General features: G+C 40.6%; 1 protein-coding gene across 5 annotated transcripts in view; it reads left to right on the plus strand.

Moving 5' to 3' along the window:
- mab21l3 (mab-21-like 3) overlaps nt 1-17,576 on the plus strand; it is a 62,824-nt gene that overhangs the window by 33,066 nt on the left and 12,182 nt on the right. For all 5 annotated transcript variants that reach the window (XM_072585206.1, XM_072585205.1, XM_072585208.1 and 2 more), the window contains one exon: nt 3,462-3,643. In XM_072585206.1, the coding sequence (XP_072441307.1) occupies nt 3,462-3,643 (182 nt within the window). The remainder of the gene's footprint in view (nt 1-3,461; nt 3,644-17,576) is intronic.

The following is a 17,576-nucleotide window of genomic DNA, read 5'->3' on the forward strand; positions in this document are numbered from 1 at the left end:
ATGTGGAATATTCCTCCTCCTCATCCTTCAGCCCCAGTAATGACCACTTCCTCAGGGTCCCTTTGCCTGCCTGCATACATTTCAAGTCCCATCAGTAGAACTCCTCACATGGTAGAACAATTCATACCTAGGTTTAATGTGATGTATATTTGCCAAGTTGGTCAAAGGTCTTAAAGTTAATATGGGTCTTGGAACAATAACTCTGCACAGACTCACTGAGACAGACTTTGGCCGGTGAGTCCTTGCAAATGTGAAAAGATTTGTAGCTCAGGTTGAGGTTTTGGAACTCAGCGAGCTAACCTATATCCAAAATCCTTGCAAATGTCCCATGTGCCTTAGGAAAGTAAGGATGGACAGCATATGGGAGAAATGAAGTTTTTTTTCCTGTGACACTACTCCCCCAAGCACCAATGTTCTCTACCCAGGGAGATGGTAACTGTAACACTCCTCCACTGGCAGCTGCAAGCAGCTTACCTCTTACATGTCCCCTACCTAGAAGTCATGCTTGTGATGTGATTTCCAGGCAAGGAATCTGCCAAAGCAAATCTCTAAGCTTTGGACACCTTGGACTTGAGGAAGTAGTAGCAGTCTCACAAATAGGGCAAAAAGCCAAGAAGGAATGGTAAAATCTTTATTGGATATAAGGCTGTTATGGTTGAATAAATTGTTAAGCAAAGTAATGTCTGCAAAAAGTATCGCAGTGAATGGAAAGCACTTTGGGAGTTTAAAATTGCAATTCTATGTGACCTTGAGGAGGTCACAGGACAATGGAAGTTATCGGGTGAGAAGAGCATGGGCAATACAGTGAGGGTTGTAAGGATGTGATGATAATTGAGAGTATAGGCCTAGAGAAGAAAAAAAGGCCTCCACTCCCAACGGGTAATCAGTGATTGTCAGACTACCATGTGAATATTAGGCAGGAGTAGATTCCACCACCAGTAGTTTGAGAAGAGATCCTTTAAACTGTCAAAAGATATTCATGATTTGCTATTAACATTCAAGTCAAAATGTTCAAAGTGTAAAAGAGCAAAGATAGTTGACTCCATAACTGAAGAAACCATTAGCGATAAAGTGATGCTTGTTTACTGATGAGTCAAACTCAATATCCCAATTGTGCTCCAAAAAGCATACCAAAAGTTTTATATGAACAAGTTACAATACAAAATGATATTACTGGATCACATAGAAGGTTATTGAGTGTCATCTTCTCATGAAAAAGCTGCTTTAAATTATATCGTTCATAACTGAATAACCAAGTGGTTTCCATACAGAATGCTGAGCTATTCAAAATGTATGCATGTTCCCCCATCCATCGCTTTATTGTGTTTAGATTGTATAGTGTTTCACTAAAGTAGGCCTGCAGTATGTTTTGTAGGAGGCCTGCCTATATTCCTGGTTACTGTCTTGTTGATTCACAAACCTCTGTCTGCCATGACCAAAGTAAAACACCAACAATATCAAACAGGTTAATGGGTGTAACTCCAGGAAGATAATGCTTTTCAGTGGATTGTTTGCTAAACCCTGTTGAGAGATAAAACGATTCATGCATTAGAAGTCTGTATTGATCAATCTCAATTAGGCTAGTTACTGAAGGAATACCTTACCTGCAAACAGATACAATGATATCATTTTAAATAATGGATAGGAGTTTAATGCTGGGTACTCAGTCCACAGTCCTCAGCTCAGTCCAATTTATACATTGTTTCTAATTGAAAATTGCTAGTAGAAACAGTTGGTGGTTTAATGCAGGCAACTGTAAGGACCTGCTTCAGTGCATTTAGTTGATTTGAGCAATTGGTTTAACTAGGTGAATATATTGAGTTTTGGAAGCAACAATTCCAAACCATCAAGGGAAATAAGTGGCGTTTCAAATGCCTCGAGCTCCAAGCCGTTTTGTTTGAGTAATCGCCGAGTTACGTTGCCAACAATACACCACAGAGTCTCCAGAAGGAATATGCCAGTGGAAATGCTGCCAATTACACACTGACAGATGGAAATTCATTCCGGGTGTGTATCTATGCATGTGGGGCCAGATTGTTTGGCATCTTGCAGATATCTATTAGTCACCTGTGGTGAGAACTTTCATAACACATAAATGTTGCAGTTGATTAGTTTCTTGTCAACATCAAAGTTTTATGCTCTGCTTCACCATCAAACCGAGCAAGTAGGGATGAGTGGCAAATCTTAACAGTCCTGAACCAAACTGCCCTGGATTATAATGCAAAAAAAAGATTAAATTTGGTACAATTAAATTTGGATTCAGCTGAATTATTCATTATTTTTAAAAAATCTAACAGGGTGCACAATGGGGCGAAATGGTGCCTCAACATGTATAACCTAAGTTACAAAAAGAAATCCTTGTTGAAAAGTTATTGAAAGTGCATCTGTGTTGAATTCCTGACAATTTTGTGACATAACCTGTAAGGAAGCACCATTCAATAATAAGACTATTAAGATTTGCACGCTGATTATATCCAAAATCTTATCCTGCTTTGACGCCCATGTGCAAAGATAATTGAACAGAAAAATCTGACCTTATTTTTCCAATAAAAATATATTTGAAAAAGATTTTTTAATATTACAAGTACCAAATAATACAATTCAAAACAATACAAAAAAAACCCATGTGGAAAAACACCCCAACCCACCCTCATGTACAAATGTATAAACATATATAGAAAAGTAAAGTAAAGAATAAAAACCCCAAACTGGCTATTTAACTAAATAAATAAATAACCAACGCCAGACTAATAAAAAGTAATAACTCAGCCCAGAATCTGACTTTTAACTTATTGATTGTTGCTCAGATAGTTCTCCTGTAACACTGTAATTGTGATCCAGCAAAAACTCGATTTAATAGAAAATTGTTTAATAGAAATAATGGGACCAATGGGAAAAGTGGGATTAAGGGCAGACCAGCAAAAAAATATCACTCACAATCACTCAAAAATCACCCAAAAGTCTAACACAAAGTACAATACAGCCTAAATGAAGGTTGAAATCATATTTACTAATGAAACAAAAGTAAATTTAACACAGCACATTTAAACAATGTAAGAGAGCTTCTCTCTGTATAGTACCTCTCATAGCTGTGTCGGCAGCTGACATTGGTGCATGTGCACATCAGCGTGGAGATTTCAGTGTGCACGTTGCCGCATGTGCCGAACAAAGCCCTCAAAATGATAGATTGCTGCTGGAATCGCGCTATTGCCAATAGACGTAAGCATTCTCGAAAATACTGTTCCCTAATTCTTATGGCCAAATCACACTGCTGAGACACGCTTTATCCCAGAACTACCTGTAATGACGATTTCTCTCTTCTGCATTTTTTTGTCTGCATTCTCTCCCTCCCTCTCTCTCTCCACCACTTTCTTTGTCCTTGTTTCCCTGTCTGAAATGATAATGATGCCTCCAAACATCAACCTACCTGTTGAACAAGAAAAATTCTGTTCTATCCACAGGAAAGATCAATGTTTTGGAAAATGTTGGACCTACCATACGACTTGCTGTGAAAACAACAGAACAACATGTTGAGGTGGAAATTGTACCAGCCATTGAAATTGCGAACCATTGGCCAAAAAAAGCACGTTGGCCACGGTTTCTGAAAAGATGGCCATCAAAAGAAAAGGCTCGAACTGTCAAGGTATTAGAGAATACGATGTAACAAATCGATAAGAAATCTGTTTATGTTAGGGATAGGAGAAAAGAAGATACATGTCAGAAAGCTGAAGGACTTTTTAAAGAAAAATTAAGTTTGATGTATGTTAGATGGAATAGCCCTTTGGATCTTTCAGAGACATGGCTATGCATGACAATAAGGATGATGCATCACTTATAATGAGACTGCCCACGAGCTTTATTAAAGGATTAGTGAGAGACAAACAGGAATAAAACAAGTTTACAGAAAGAAGTGGATGATTAGTACATTGATTTGAAGGTAGCTGCTTGTCCTTGGCTGAACTGCAATGGGCCCAAAGACAGAGGGGAGAAATTTGTCTTAGGTAGTGGCACAAAATGGACACTATCTGGTCAGCCAACACTGTCTAATGTCTAACCGCATTGATTGCAATGAACTGAATATTAGGAATTGTGTGTAGCAACAGCCAATCTCATACTGTACATTCAACAATGCAGATTGAGACAAGTTCCTACCTCAGAAGTTTAGTTTGAACATTGTATCAGAATTTGTAATGATGTGTGGCCCATTTTATCTTTGAGCAGTTAGAGAGAGTCCTAGAGATGTACAGCACAGAAACAGTTCCTTCAGTCCAACATGTCCATGCTGCCCAGATATCTTAAATCTAGTCCCATTTGTCAGCATTTAGCCCATATCCCTCTATTCATGTACCCATCCAGATGCCTTTTAAATGTTATAAAGCCTCCAGCTACTCATTCCAGACACGCACCATCCTTTGCGTGAAAAAGTTGCCTTTTAGGTCCCTTTTAAATCTTTCTCCTCTTACCTTAAACCTATGCCCTCTAGTTTTGGACTCATCCACTCCAGGCAAAAGAACTTGTCTGTTTACTCTATGAATGCCTGTTATGATTTTATAAACCTCTATAAGGTCACTTTTCAGCCTCTGATGCTCTAGGGAAAATAGCTCCAGCTTTTTTCAGATTCTCCATTTAGCTCAAAATCTCCAATCATGGCAACATTCTTAAATCTTTTCTGAACCCTTTCAAGTTTCACAACAACCTTCCGATAGGAAGGAGACCAGAATTGCATGCGGTATTCCAAATGTGGCCTAACCAATGTCCTGTATAGCTGCACCATGATGTCTCAAATTCTGTAGTCAATACTCTGACCAATAAAGAAAGCATACCAAATACTGCCTTCACCATCCTATATTACCTGCAACTCCACTTTCAAGGAACTATAACCCTGCACTCCAAGATCTCTTTGTTCAGCAACACTCCCCAGGGCCTTACCATTAAGTGTCTTAATCCTGCCCTGATTTCTTTTCTAAAATGCAGCACCTCACATTTATCTGCCAGTCCTCGACCCATTGGTCCATCTGATCAAGATCCCATTGTGATCTGAAGTAACCTTCTTCGCTATCCTCTCCACCTCCAACTTTGTCATCTGTGAACTTACTAACCAGGCCTCCTATTTTCACATCCAAATCATTTATAGAAATTACTAAAAGTAGTGGACCCAACTGATCCACGCGAACACAACTGGTCACAGGCATCCAGTCTGAAAAACAACCTTCCACTACCATTCTCTGCTTTCTACCTTTGAGCCAATTCTGTGTCGAAATGGCTAGTTCTCCCTGTATTCTATGTGATCTAACTTTGCTAACCAGTCTACTAGGAGGAACCTTGTCGAACACCTTACTGAAGTCCATATAGATCATATGGATCATATAGTGCTTTCTTAATGAAGGACTTTTGCCTGAAACCTCAATTTTCATGTTCCTCGGATGCTGTCTGACCTGCTGTGCTTTTCCAGCACCATATTCTCAACTCCATATAGATCATATCCACAGGTCTGCCCTTGTCAGTCTCTTCCTTACTTCTTCAAAAAGTCAATCAAATTCATGAGATGTGAATTTTTTAGATCAGGTTCCCTACAGTATGGAACAGGCCCTTCGGCCCAACAAGTCCACACTGACCCTCCGAAGAGTAACCCACCCAGACCCATACCCCTACCCTATATTTACCCCTGACTAATGCACCTAACACTTGCATAATTTAGCATGGCCAGTTCACCTGACCTGCACATCTTTGGATTGTGGGAGGAAACCAGAGCACCAGGAGAAAACTCACGTAGACAGGGTGCTCTGTCTACTCCACAGAGTTTGCTCTGCAAACTCCACACAGTCACCCAAGGCGGGAATCGAATCCAGGTCTCTGGCACTGTGAGGCAGCAGTGCTAACCACTGATTCATCGTGCCACCCTACGTATTTCCCACGCACAAAGCCATGATGACTATCCCTAATTAGTCCATGCCTTTCCAAATACATGTCTTCCCTCCAACAACTTGCCTAACACTGATGTCAGGCTCACTGGTCTGTAAGTCCCTAGCTTTTCCTTACCACCCTTCTTAAATAATGAGACCATGTTAGCCAACTTCTAGTCAGCTGACACCTCACCTGTGGCTATCGATGATACAAATATGTCAGCAAGGTGCCCAGCAATCACTTCCCTAGCTTCCCACAGAGTTCTAGGGTACACCTGATCAAGTCGCAAGGATTTATCCACCTGTATGCATTTTAGGATGTCCAGCACCACCACCTCTATAATATGGACATTTTTCCAAGAGGTCACTATTCATTTCCCATGCTCTCTGTCTTCCATATCCTTCTCCACAGTAAACGCTGATGCAAAATATTCATTTAGTATCTCCCTGTCTCCTGTGGTTCCACACATAGGCTGCCTTGCTGCTCTTTAAGGGGCGTTATTCTCTCCCCAGTTACCTTTTTGTCCTTAATGTATTTGTAGAATTCCTTTGGATTCTCAATCCTGTTTGCCAAAGTTATTTCATGTCCCCTTTTTGCCCTCCTGATTTCACTCTTAAGTATACTCCTACTGCCTGTAGACTCTTCTGGGGATTCACTCAATCTCTGTTGTCTATAGCTGACATATGCTTTCTTCTTCTTCTTGACCAAAACCTCAATTTCTCAAGTCATCACCATTCCCTACATCTACCAGCCTTGCCCTTCACCCTAACAGGAACATACTGTCTCTGGACTCTCATTTTTGAAGGCTTCTCATTTTCCAGCTGTCCCTTTACTTGCAAACATCCATCCCCAGTCAACTTTTGAAAGTTCTTGCCTAATACTGTCAAAAATGGTTTTCCTCCAATTTAGAACTTTTAACGTCTGATCTGATCTATCCTTTTCCATCACTATTTTAAAACAAATATAATTATTACCGTGTAAGTCATTTAATATTATATAATTTTAAATTTGCAGTAAACTGATTATTTTATATTAAATGTGTATTTGAAAGAGGAGAAATGTTGTTTCTGAACTACAGTTACATTTTGAGTTAATGGCAGGATAGTATAGTTTAAGAGGTTTCTGTTGGAAAGCACCAGAAAGATCATTCTCAAAGTTTTTCCTGAAATAATAACTGAACAACCTAAATAGTACAAACTGCAAAAAAAAAAGTTTTACAATAAACTTTTCCTGCTTCCTATAGTGAAGTTGCCCAATGAGTAGCTAAACCATACTGGTTTGTATGCTACAATTGGCCTCAGCTGCTGTGATAAGGGGAGAGAAACATTAGTTAAGGTTCCTCATTTTGATTACCCACTGGCGCTATGCGTTCAAAGCGTGCACACGTTTGTAGAGGAAGGAAAGGATCAAACCTGGCATAGATGCATTTCCTCTCTACAATCTCTGTGGCAAGAACTGGGCTCAGACATGTTACCCATCCAAGGAGGATCTAGCCAATTTACACCTATTCAGGGTGATAAACCACATGACCCCTTCTCCTGCACTTCCTCCCTGTAGCATGTCTGAGGAGGTCCTCAGCTAAATGGAGGACACCAGTGACCATGAGGGGTCGAGGTGTACAAAGCAAAGAGGAGGCCGTGTGCATGGACAGCAGCCTAGCTTTCCTAACAGGAAACTTGGAGGGGTTTCCTTTCCAGCACTTGGCCTATCCCACTTTCTTACAGACTTTTTCTGCCATGTTTCTTTAATTCTGCAGGGTTCCTGCCAGCCACCAAAGTGAACCATGTTCCTGGTGGCAGTGCAGAGGCTGCTTTGATGAGAAGCAGCAGAAGTGAGAAACACTGTCTTTAATGTCACCTAATTTTGCTTTTCTGTTTAAAAAAAACTTTGCCACTTTCTTGATGTCACTCTTAAAGTGTAGTGCTGAACTCTGCAATGTTTACAACTCCGTTTACTTCATTATGTATTGGTGAAGAAGTTGGGACTTTAATCAAACCCACAAGAAGCTAAAATAGTGATAAATTTCTATTAACTTGAAAGGCATTCCAGACTCATTCCTAATGGGACTCAAAATTGATGATGGTGGCTGTATTTTATTCCAATGGTAATTGAGATCTGAATGTAATTCTTCTGTGAGACAGCATTTGAGAAGTGAAGGAACTATATAATAAAATTCATTGAACTTAGTTAATTTTGCCAGATCTTCAAGGTAAGTCACTAATTTTTAATGTTTATGGAAGTGTCCACAAAGATAATTTCCATGGGTTTGGCTCAGTTGTTATCTTTGTCAGACAATACAATCCAGTTTTTAAAATATTCAGTGATGCAGGACAAAGGACAAGTTACAATACAAAGGAATATTCCCATCTGACTGGGCACACTCAGGAGTTAAAGAAACATTCCTGTCATTCTCAGTACAGATAATTTGGAGTGTGTTATGAAGGAGAATTATTATCCAGCAGTAATGGTATTAAGTTCAGTTTTGATTGCAACAGTGTCTATGACGTCTTAAAAATTTGAAGCAATTCTTGAAAACATGTTAAAATTTACTGCACTGCACTGCATATGTTTATCCAATGTTGTAGCGTCTACCACTGTTGCAGGCAGGGCATTCCATGCCACTACTATTCTCTAAGTAAAGAAACTACCTCTGACATCTGTCCTCTATCTATCATCCCTCAATTTAAAGCTATGTTCCCTCATGCTTGCCATCAACATTCGAGGAAAAAGGCTCTCACTGTTCACCCAGTCTAACCCTCTGATTATCTCTTATGTCTCAATTAAGTCATGTCTCAACCTCCTTCTCTCGAATGAAAACAGCCTCAAGTCCCTCAGCCTTTCCTCTTAAAACCTTCCCTCCATACTAGGCAACAGCCTAGTAAATCTCCTCTGAACCCTTTCCAAAGCTTCCACATTCTTCCTACAATGTGGTGACCAGAACTGTCTGCAATACTCCAAGTGTGGCCACAGCAGAGTTTTGCATAGCTGCAGCATGACCTCATGGTTCCAAAACTCTATCCCTTTACTAATAAAAGCTACCACACTGTACGCCTTCTTAACAGCCCAATAAACCTGGGTGGCAACTTCCAGGGATCTATGCACATGGACACAAAAACACTCTGCTCATCTACACTACCAAGAGTCTTACCATTCGCTCAGTACTTTGCATTCCTTACTCCTTCCACAGTGAATCACCTCACACTTTTCCACATTAAACTCCATTTGCCACCTCTCAGCCCAGCTCTGCAGCTTATCTCTATCCTTCTGTAACTTGCAACATCCTTCGGCACTATCCACAACTCTACTGACCTTTGTGTCATCCACAAATTTATGAACCCATCCTTCTATACCCTCATCTAGGTCATTTATAAAAATGACAAACAACAGTGGCCCTAAAACAGATCATTGCGGTACACCACTAGTAACTGAACTCCAGGATGAACCTTTCCCATGTCTTCTTTCAGCTAGCCAATTTCTGATCCAAACCACTAAATCACCCTCAATCCCATGCCTCCGTATTTTGTACAACAGCCTAACATGGGGAATATTATCAAATGCCTTACTGAAATCCATATACACCACATCAAGTGCTTTACCCTCATCCACCTGTTTGGTCACCTTCTCAAAGAACTCTAAGGTTTGTAAGGCATGACCTACCCTTCACAAAACCATGTTGACTATCCCTAATCAACTTATTCCTCTCTAGATGATTGTAAATCCTATCTCTTATAACCTTTTCCAACACTTTACCTACAACTGAAGTAAAGCTCACTGGTCTATAATTACCAGGGTTGTCTCCACTCCCCTTCTTGAACAAGGAACAACATTTGCTATTATCCAGTCTTCTGGCAGTGGCGACATGAAGATCAAAGCCATAGACTGGGCAATCTCCTCCCTGGCTTCCCAGACAATCCTAGGATAAATCCCATCAGGCGCAGGGGACTTATCTTCATGCTTTCCAAAATTTCCAACACCACCTCTTTGTGAACATCAATCCCATCCAGTCTAGTGGCCTATATCTCAGTATTCTCCTTGACAACATTGTCTTTTTCAAGTGTGAATACTGACGAAAAGTATTCATTTAGCGCTTCCTATATCTCCTTTGACTCCACACACAACCTCCCACTACTGTCCTTGATTGGCCTTAATCTCACTCTAGTTATTCTTTCATTCCTGATTTACCTATGGAAAGCCTTAGGGTTTTCCTTGATCCTATCTGCCAATGACTTCTCATGTCCCCTCCTCACTCATCTTAGCTCTCTCTTTAGGTCCTTCCTGGCTAATTTCTAACTCTCAAGTGCCCTAACTGAGCATTCACATCTCATCCTAACATAAGCCTCCTTCTTTCTCATGACAAGAGAAACTTCCTTAGTAAACCACAGCTCCCACACTTGATCACTTCCTCCCTGCCTGACAGGTACATACTTATCAAGGGCCCGCAGTAGCTGGTCCTTGAATAAGCTTCACATTTCAATTGTGCCCATTCCCTGCAGTTTCCTTCCCCACCGTATGCATCCTAAATCTTGTCTAATACCATTGTAATTGTCTTTCTCCCAGTTATAACTCTTGCCCTGCGGTATATGCATATCCCTTTCCATCACTAAAGTAAACATAACCGAATTGTGGTAACTATTGCCAAAGTGCTCACCTACATCCAAATCTAACACCTGGCTGGATTCATTACCCAGTACCAAATCTAATGTGGCCTCGCCCCTTGTTGGCCTATCTACATGCTGTATCAGGAAATCCTCCTGCAGACGTTGGACAAAAACCCATCTAAAGTACTTGAACTGTAGTATTCCCAGTCAATATTTGGAAAGATAATGTCCTCCATAATAACTACCCTGACACTCTCTCTCCTATCGAGAATCACCTTTGCTATCCTTTCCTCTACATCTCTGGAACTATTTGAAGGCCGATAGAAAACTCCCAGAAGGGTGACCTCTCCTTTCCTGTTTCTAACCTCCGCCCATACTACCTCAGTAGACAAGTCCTCAAATGTCTTTTCTGCAACTGTAATACTGCCCTTGACTAACAATGCCAGCCCCCCCCCTTCTTTTACCATCTTCTCTGTTCTTACTGAAATATCTAAATCCCAGAACCTGCAACTACCATTCCTATCCCTGCTCTATCCATGTCTCTGAAATGGCCACAACATCGAAGTCCCAGGTGCCAATCTATGCTGCAAGTTCACCCACCTTATTCCGGATGCTCCTGGTGTTGAAGTAGAGACACTTCAAACCAACTTCCTGCTTGCTGGTGCACTCTTGCAACTTTGAAATTTTAATTTGACCTCACTACTCTCAACCTCCTATATACTCAAACTACAATTTAAGTTCCCATCCCCCTATTGAATTAGTTTAAACCCACCCAAAGAGCATTAGCAAATTTCCCCCTCAGGATATTGGTACCCCTCTGATTCAGATGAAGACCTATCCCAAAAAGAACCCCAATTATCCAGGAATCCAAAAACCTCCCTCCTGCACCATCCCTGTAGCCATGTGTTCAACTTCTCTCTCTCTCTCTCTCTCTCTATTCCTCACCTCGTGGCATGGGCAACAAACCAGAAATAACAACTTTTAAGGATTCTTTATCCTTTCTACGTTTGAAAATCCTGGCTGTCAAACCAAGGGAAAAAAAGCCATTGCCTACACAAAGGATTTATGTAGTGACTACCGCACAAGAGTCCAGGAGATTCGAGAATGTTTGGAATTGGTGACAAAGGAATAGGGGGAAATTGTGGCTGGAGCCACTGAGATGGTTCAGCCGGAGCAAATTGTTGCTCATTCAGGTTTAGGTGTTGGAGAAAACATTCTGATAATACAGAGGCATACTAAGGGAATTAATAAAGGGAATTAAGGGAAGTAGAGTTGGTTGCATTTACTGTGCACATGGAAGCTGTGAACATTACTGCCAAAAATCAACATGTGGATGAGTGAAAAGAGGGGGCCAAGCATAGGTTTCTAAAGATAATGTGCAGAACCTGATCGACCACCTTTGGTGATGATCTGACCGTGAATGGAAAGGTAACCATGGAAACATAGCAATGGTAGGTTCATTGAACCAAGTAGTTGGATGACTAGTTGACCTTGCTATATGCTGCAGGAATGAGGAGGAGGATAAAGAAAGAAATAAAGTAAAACTTGATTTTAAATAGCATTTTTCACAATATCAGGATGTCCTAAAACGCTTTATAACCGATTAAATACTTATTGAAGTATAGTTGCAATTGCATTAAGAGAGCACAGCAGTTAGAAACCACAAGTATAATGTATACCTGCTGACTTTCACTTGTGATACAACAATTTATCCTGTAACCATCCCTGTGAGATGTACAAATTGGATCTTGTACGTCGCACAGTTGCCTGTCTTGCAGTGATGAATGAAATCTTAGCGTCCAGAGATAGATTATCTCTTAGTGGGAAAGAAAACGTAATGTATAAAAGATGGTTAATATTATACCTAAACAAACAAGATATTCTTTCTGACATTCCACTATGGATCTTGTCTTCCAAGAGCAAATAAAAAGACTGATTATATGAGTCTGATCTTCTATTATCCTGTACACTCATCATCTGTTATATGCTAATGTGTTGTTTTCCAACATCTTTTTATCAGTTTTTTAGTGCTTAGTTGAAAATTGATTCTTAGAGCAAATTCTGAGCCAAATATCATTTGTATTTGTCCTGTTCAGAGGAAAATTAGTTCAAATACTTTGGGTGGGGAAGACATTAATTAAAGGCCAAAATGAAAATGGAAGGAGGGAGCAAATAGAGATAAGAATACAGCATCAGCAGAAGCAATATATTGAAGCCTAATTATCATTTTTAGCTTTTTTAGGTTTACGGTTATTACAAAAATAAACTTACTCCTAACATCTAAGTTCCCTTAATAGTGTTTATAACCACTAGTGTGCAAACTTTAATTCTTAGTGTGCTTAAATCAGCAGGCTTGCTAAGAATTAAAAGCAGATTTTTCGCAGTTTAGTGCCACATTTAGAGCCTCAAAATATCCAACAATATTCTGCTACCCACCTAGGAATAATACACACAATGTCACTGTATTGTTGTTTGATTTTAAAATGCTCTTATATTTCACACTTGTAATGAACGTAATTAAAAACCCATGGAACTCCATCAGAATCCTGAAAGTATGCCGGCCCTATTATACATACCAAGTTCCATGGGGTTTTTTTCTGCTGGAAACAGCACAGGATTTTCCAGATGCTGTTATCGCCACCTTATACAAGAATAAAAGATGATAAGTCGGATTGTAACAACTAGTGAGGGATCACCCTCCTTTCTGTTGCCAAGAAGATCCTGGCAAGAATACTTCCTACAGGCTTGTGCCTGTCACTGCAATTGAAACCCACCCAGAGCCAGTGCAGTTTCACAACCAACACAGACACGAGAGATATGCTACTTGCACTCAGACAAATACAAGGGAAGAGCAAGTCAAAACTCTTCATTTTTGTCGACCTTACCAAGGTATTTGATACAGTAAGCAGAGATGGACTTTGGATGCTGTCCCAGGTTCCTAGCCATAGTAAGACAATTTCATATTGATCAGTCCGAGAAAGTCAAATAGAACAGCATGTTCTCACATCCTTTATGAATCACCATTTGCAACCATCAGGGATGTACGGTGGCCCTAACCTTATTCACAATCTCTTTAGCCTGATGTTGCAGCAGCCATTGGAAGATCTTATAAAGGCCATTAATGCTCACTTCCGGACTGATGGAAGGTTTTGCAATCTCCAGAATTTTCAGGCCCACGCAAAGAACCATCGTCCGTACATTTCATGTCATTGGTGAGTCTAATCTGCTAACCCCTAGTCCGTCAGACCTGTCATGCATAACCACATCATTCTGAAGCAGCACAACCATTAAGATTAAAAATCATTTTAAAGAAGATGTAGGCCCTGCAGCCCAAAAATAACATACGTCACCAGATATTACCTTGGGGGGAACTAAGCTGAACGCTTTCAGGCAATTTACCCAAATAGGGAGCATTATTTTCTCTGATGCTACCACAGACAAGCAAGTGGGCAATAGGCTGTTATGCATTTGGATGCCTTGAAACAACCACAGTCTTGAAACACAGAGTAAATACTATGTGCAAAGCCATAGGCCTTACTTTCCTTCTATGTGGCGCTGAGTCATGGGTCTTGTACTGCTGATGTGCACATCTTCCCGTTTGCTTCCACCTGTGCTACCTCCACAATATCTACAAGATCCACTGATATGACCACATCACCAATACTGTAGTGGTGGAAACAATGACCAGCCATTATCCTGCAAATTCAGTTGTATTGAGTAGATCGTGTTGCCTGGATGGACAGCAGCTACCTACCCAAGACTGTGTTGCTTTAAGAGTTAACCGACCCCACAGAACAAAGGGCCCCTTCCAGACATTTCACGGGCTGCCTTAAGAAGTCATCCTTTGTGTGCCACACTGACCATTACAAGTAGGAAGTGTAGGCCATAGGTCAGGATTCTGGAGTGCTTCACATGCCTTTGAAACTCAGCAAAGAACCAGCGTGCTAGGGAAAAGGAGGAAGAGAAGGACAGAGTCAGTTGTCACCAGCAGTGATTCTGCCTTCACTTGGAGCCACTGTGGGAGAAATTTGCCTGTCACAGATAGGCCTGGCTAGCTATAAGAGGCTGCAACCGATAAGTAAAATCTTCCTGAAGAAATCCTGAGAGAGAGAGATTTAACTCCATGTTATATACACCCATTTCAAATATACGTCCAACTGACTCATACTGAGATAAAAGTTAAATACTGCAGATTCTGGAGATCTGAACAAAAACAGAAAACCCTGGAGGACTCAGCAAGTACGGCACCTTCCAAAGAAGATTCACATTGGTGTCAAAGTGTTAACTTCGTTTTTTTCTCTCCACTGATGCTGTCGGACCTGCTGAATTTCCCCAGCACTTTCTCTCTTTATTTTCTGTCTGAGGTCCTTAATGAAATCTCTGGTCATCATTATTTGTTTTGTTCAATTGACGGGATGACTGTGGATATTAATTCAGATTCTCCAAAATAACCAACGATAAAATGTTTCTGATTTCTGTGCTGACTCTAAACAGCATTGTAAGATTTCTCTTTCCAACCTGCAATCTTTTCACAGTTTATATGGAAAAGTGCCTGCGCTTAGACCAATAGGCCAGATATTTTTTAGAACATGTACAAAATTTTTAAATCAAGATAAACTCATGCATCAGTCATCAAGATTTCTGAGTACCGGGGTGAGACCTCGGTAATATATTATATAGTAAAATAGTCTCAATGTTGCATCATGCATCCAACCATGACTCTGTAAATAAACACAGAATGCTGGAGAAACTCTGCAGGTCTGGCAGTTTCTGTGGAAAGAGGTACAGAGTTAATGTTTGAAGTTCAATATAACTTCTTCAGAACTGTAAATATAACACTAGGTAACCAAATGATGACAGTGGGGTCACATTTAAGGTGATCCAACAGCTATAAACTGAACAGGGAGGAAACCCAAACTGTTGAAATTTTCCTTCCTACAAGTCCACCAACTCCCATTTACAGTACTTGCTGCAGTTCCCAGATGTTCTGGTTGTTCCTTGATTCAGATAATTAAATCCCACTGATTTGAATTCTCCTCCTCAATATGCCATCTTTATTCCCTTCCTCTCCTTTCTTCACTTTGCCCGCTTTCCTTTTACAGCCCTCATCCTTTCCTCTCCTATTCCTGCCTTCCCTCTATTCCCCATCACTTCCTGCTATTTCCCTCCCACTCCTCCATCTCTAGCTTTTTTTGTTTTCACTCCCCTAATTTCCTCCCTCCTGTATCTGTTCTACCTTGCCCATGTCTTTCAATTCCCTTTTCCTTCAGTCCTTTCCCATTCGTACATACCTCTCAATCTTTTTCTCTGCCTTGCTCTGTACATGGATTCCATTATGCTTCACTATCTAACCCAAACCTTGACTTGAACAGTTCAAATTGGTATTCACTACTTGTGTCATTTGAAATCAGCGAGTACATATTAAAAATCCAGTTGAGTTAAACCTAGCTGGCGAGGAGTTGAATTCACAGGACAGCCAGAATGGCAGATATTGATTAAAATTAGAGAGACTGTCTGAACCAATATGTTGTAAACAATGAAAGATACTGTGACCATTGAGATCATTGACACTCATTGCTGCTCTGTCAACTCCATTAAGTTAAGCCACAGGGCTGATTGCCAAGTCAGCTTTGAAAGGCCAAGTGCTGTGAAGAAGGAGAAATATGTCAGACAGCAAAGAGCTGTGAAAAGGATGGAACGCAAGATGGGGACGAGGAAATTAGCTGCAACCAGAACAATAATTTACATTAGTCCCTTTAAATGTAAAATGTCCCAAGATGTCTCTCAGGAGTGCAAAGGGGAAATAGCGTAACTTGTTGATTATTTTTGAATAGTCACAAGCTATATTGATTAAAAATAAGGAATTCCAGTCAGAGTTATGGTTCTGTTTAATTGTTCACTAGAACCACCGAAGCTTAATATTTGGTACTTTTTAAATGCCAAACTTGCAAAATTCTCCATTGAGCTAGGGGAGACAACAAAAATAGCAAGGGCCCACTTTTGACAACTTTGGGTCTGTCCCATGGTTGTCACTGGCTGGAAAGGGTTGCTCCAAAACAACAAGAAGAGTGCACAGGTTCTGACATCTGCCAGTTTGGATCTCTAATTTAATGCTCGCTCTCAAACGTGCACAGCTGAACATTTGTATAAGGGAGCCCAATCCCTACGAGCACTATTTTAATGGAGCACTATTTATCTCTCAAGTGATATGTTCTTAATTTTCTTTACCTATTGCAGGTTAGTTAAAATACAGAGTACTGTACATTGATTAAATGATAGGAGTTTTTCAGGCTTGAGGGAGTGGTGTAGTTCTGGAAGGACTTAAAGCAGAAAACACGACGCTGGTGTGCAGTGTGGAATTGACTCTGCTACCTCTTTCAGCCTGACAGAAAGGCAGCAGAGAGGAGACCCTTTTTGCAGGGGCTGGAGGAGGAAGCAATCGATACATTAGTGAATCCTTTGTGGCTGGAAACAAGTATTTCTGTTCGCTTCATTGAATCATAGGTAGCGGACATGTGTAGGTGTCTGGATAACAGGAAAAGCAACTTTTGTGTGAGGGAAGAGGAGGGGGTTGGAATCTTGGCCAGAATCCGAGTACTCCCAATGACCTAGGAAACCATCAATTGAACCCCTGTTGCAGAGGGCTCCACATTTCAGTGGGGAGAAGTTTCACAATTGCATAGGGTTCCATGTCCTCCATGTGTAGCTGGTTCATGACTGTACACAACATCATATTGGTGTATTTCTGGCAGTGACCACTGTGTTTACAGCCTATGTCAATTTGCAGTTCCTACCATCGATTGGCCACCATGAGAAACCAGAGAATGACTGCTTAGCTACAAAGTATATCCAAGTCTACATACAGTTAATGAGTGTCTGTATTGCCCAACCACAAACATCCAGTGCTCCTACAGTGTCAGCCATTACATCACCAGAGGAAATTATGTCACCACATAAAATGACATCAACAATTCAAGGAAACACAAACATAGAAATAGAAAACGGGCTACACTACCAGTGCTTCATTCGGAGACTCACTGAAGATGTTATGTAATACAGTGACAAAACTCAGCG

The sequence above is a fragment of the Chiloscyllium punctatum genome, chromosome 15 (assembly GCF_047496795.1).
Source record: "Chiloscyllium punctatum isolate Juve2018m chromosome 15, sChiPun1.3, whole genome shotgun sequence".
Classification (NCBI taxonomy): domain Eukaryota; kingdom Metazoa; phylum Chordata; class Chondrichthyes; order Orectolobiformes; family Hemiscylliidae; genus Chiloscyllium; species Chiloscyllium punctatum.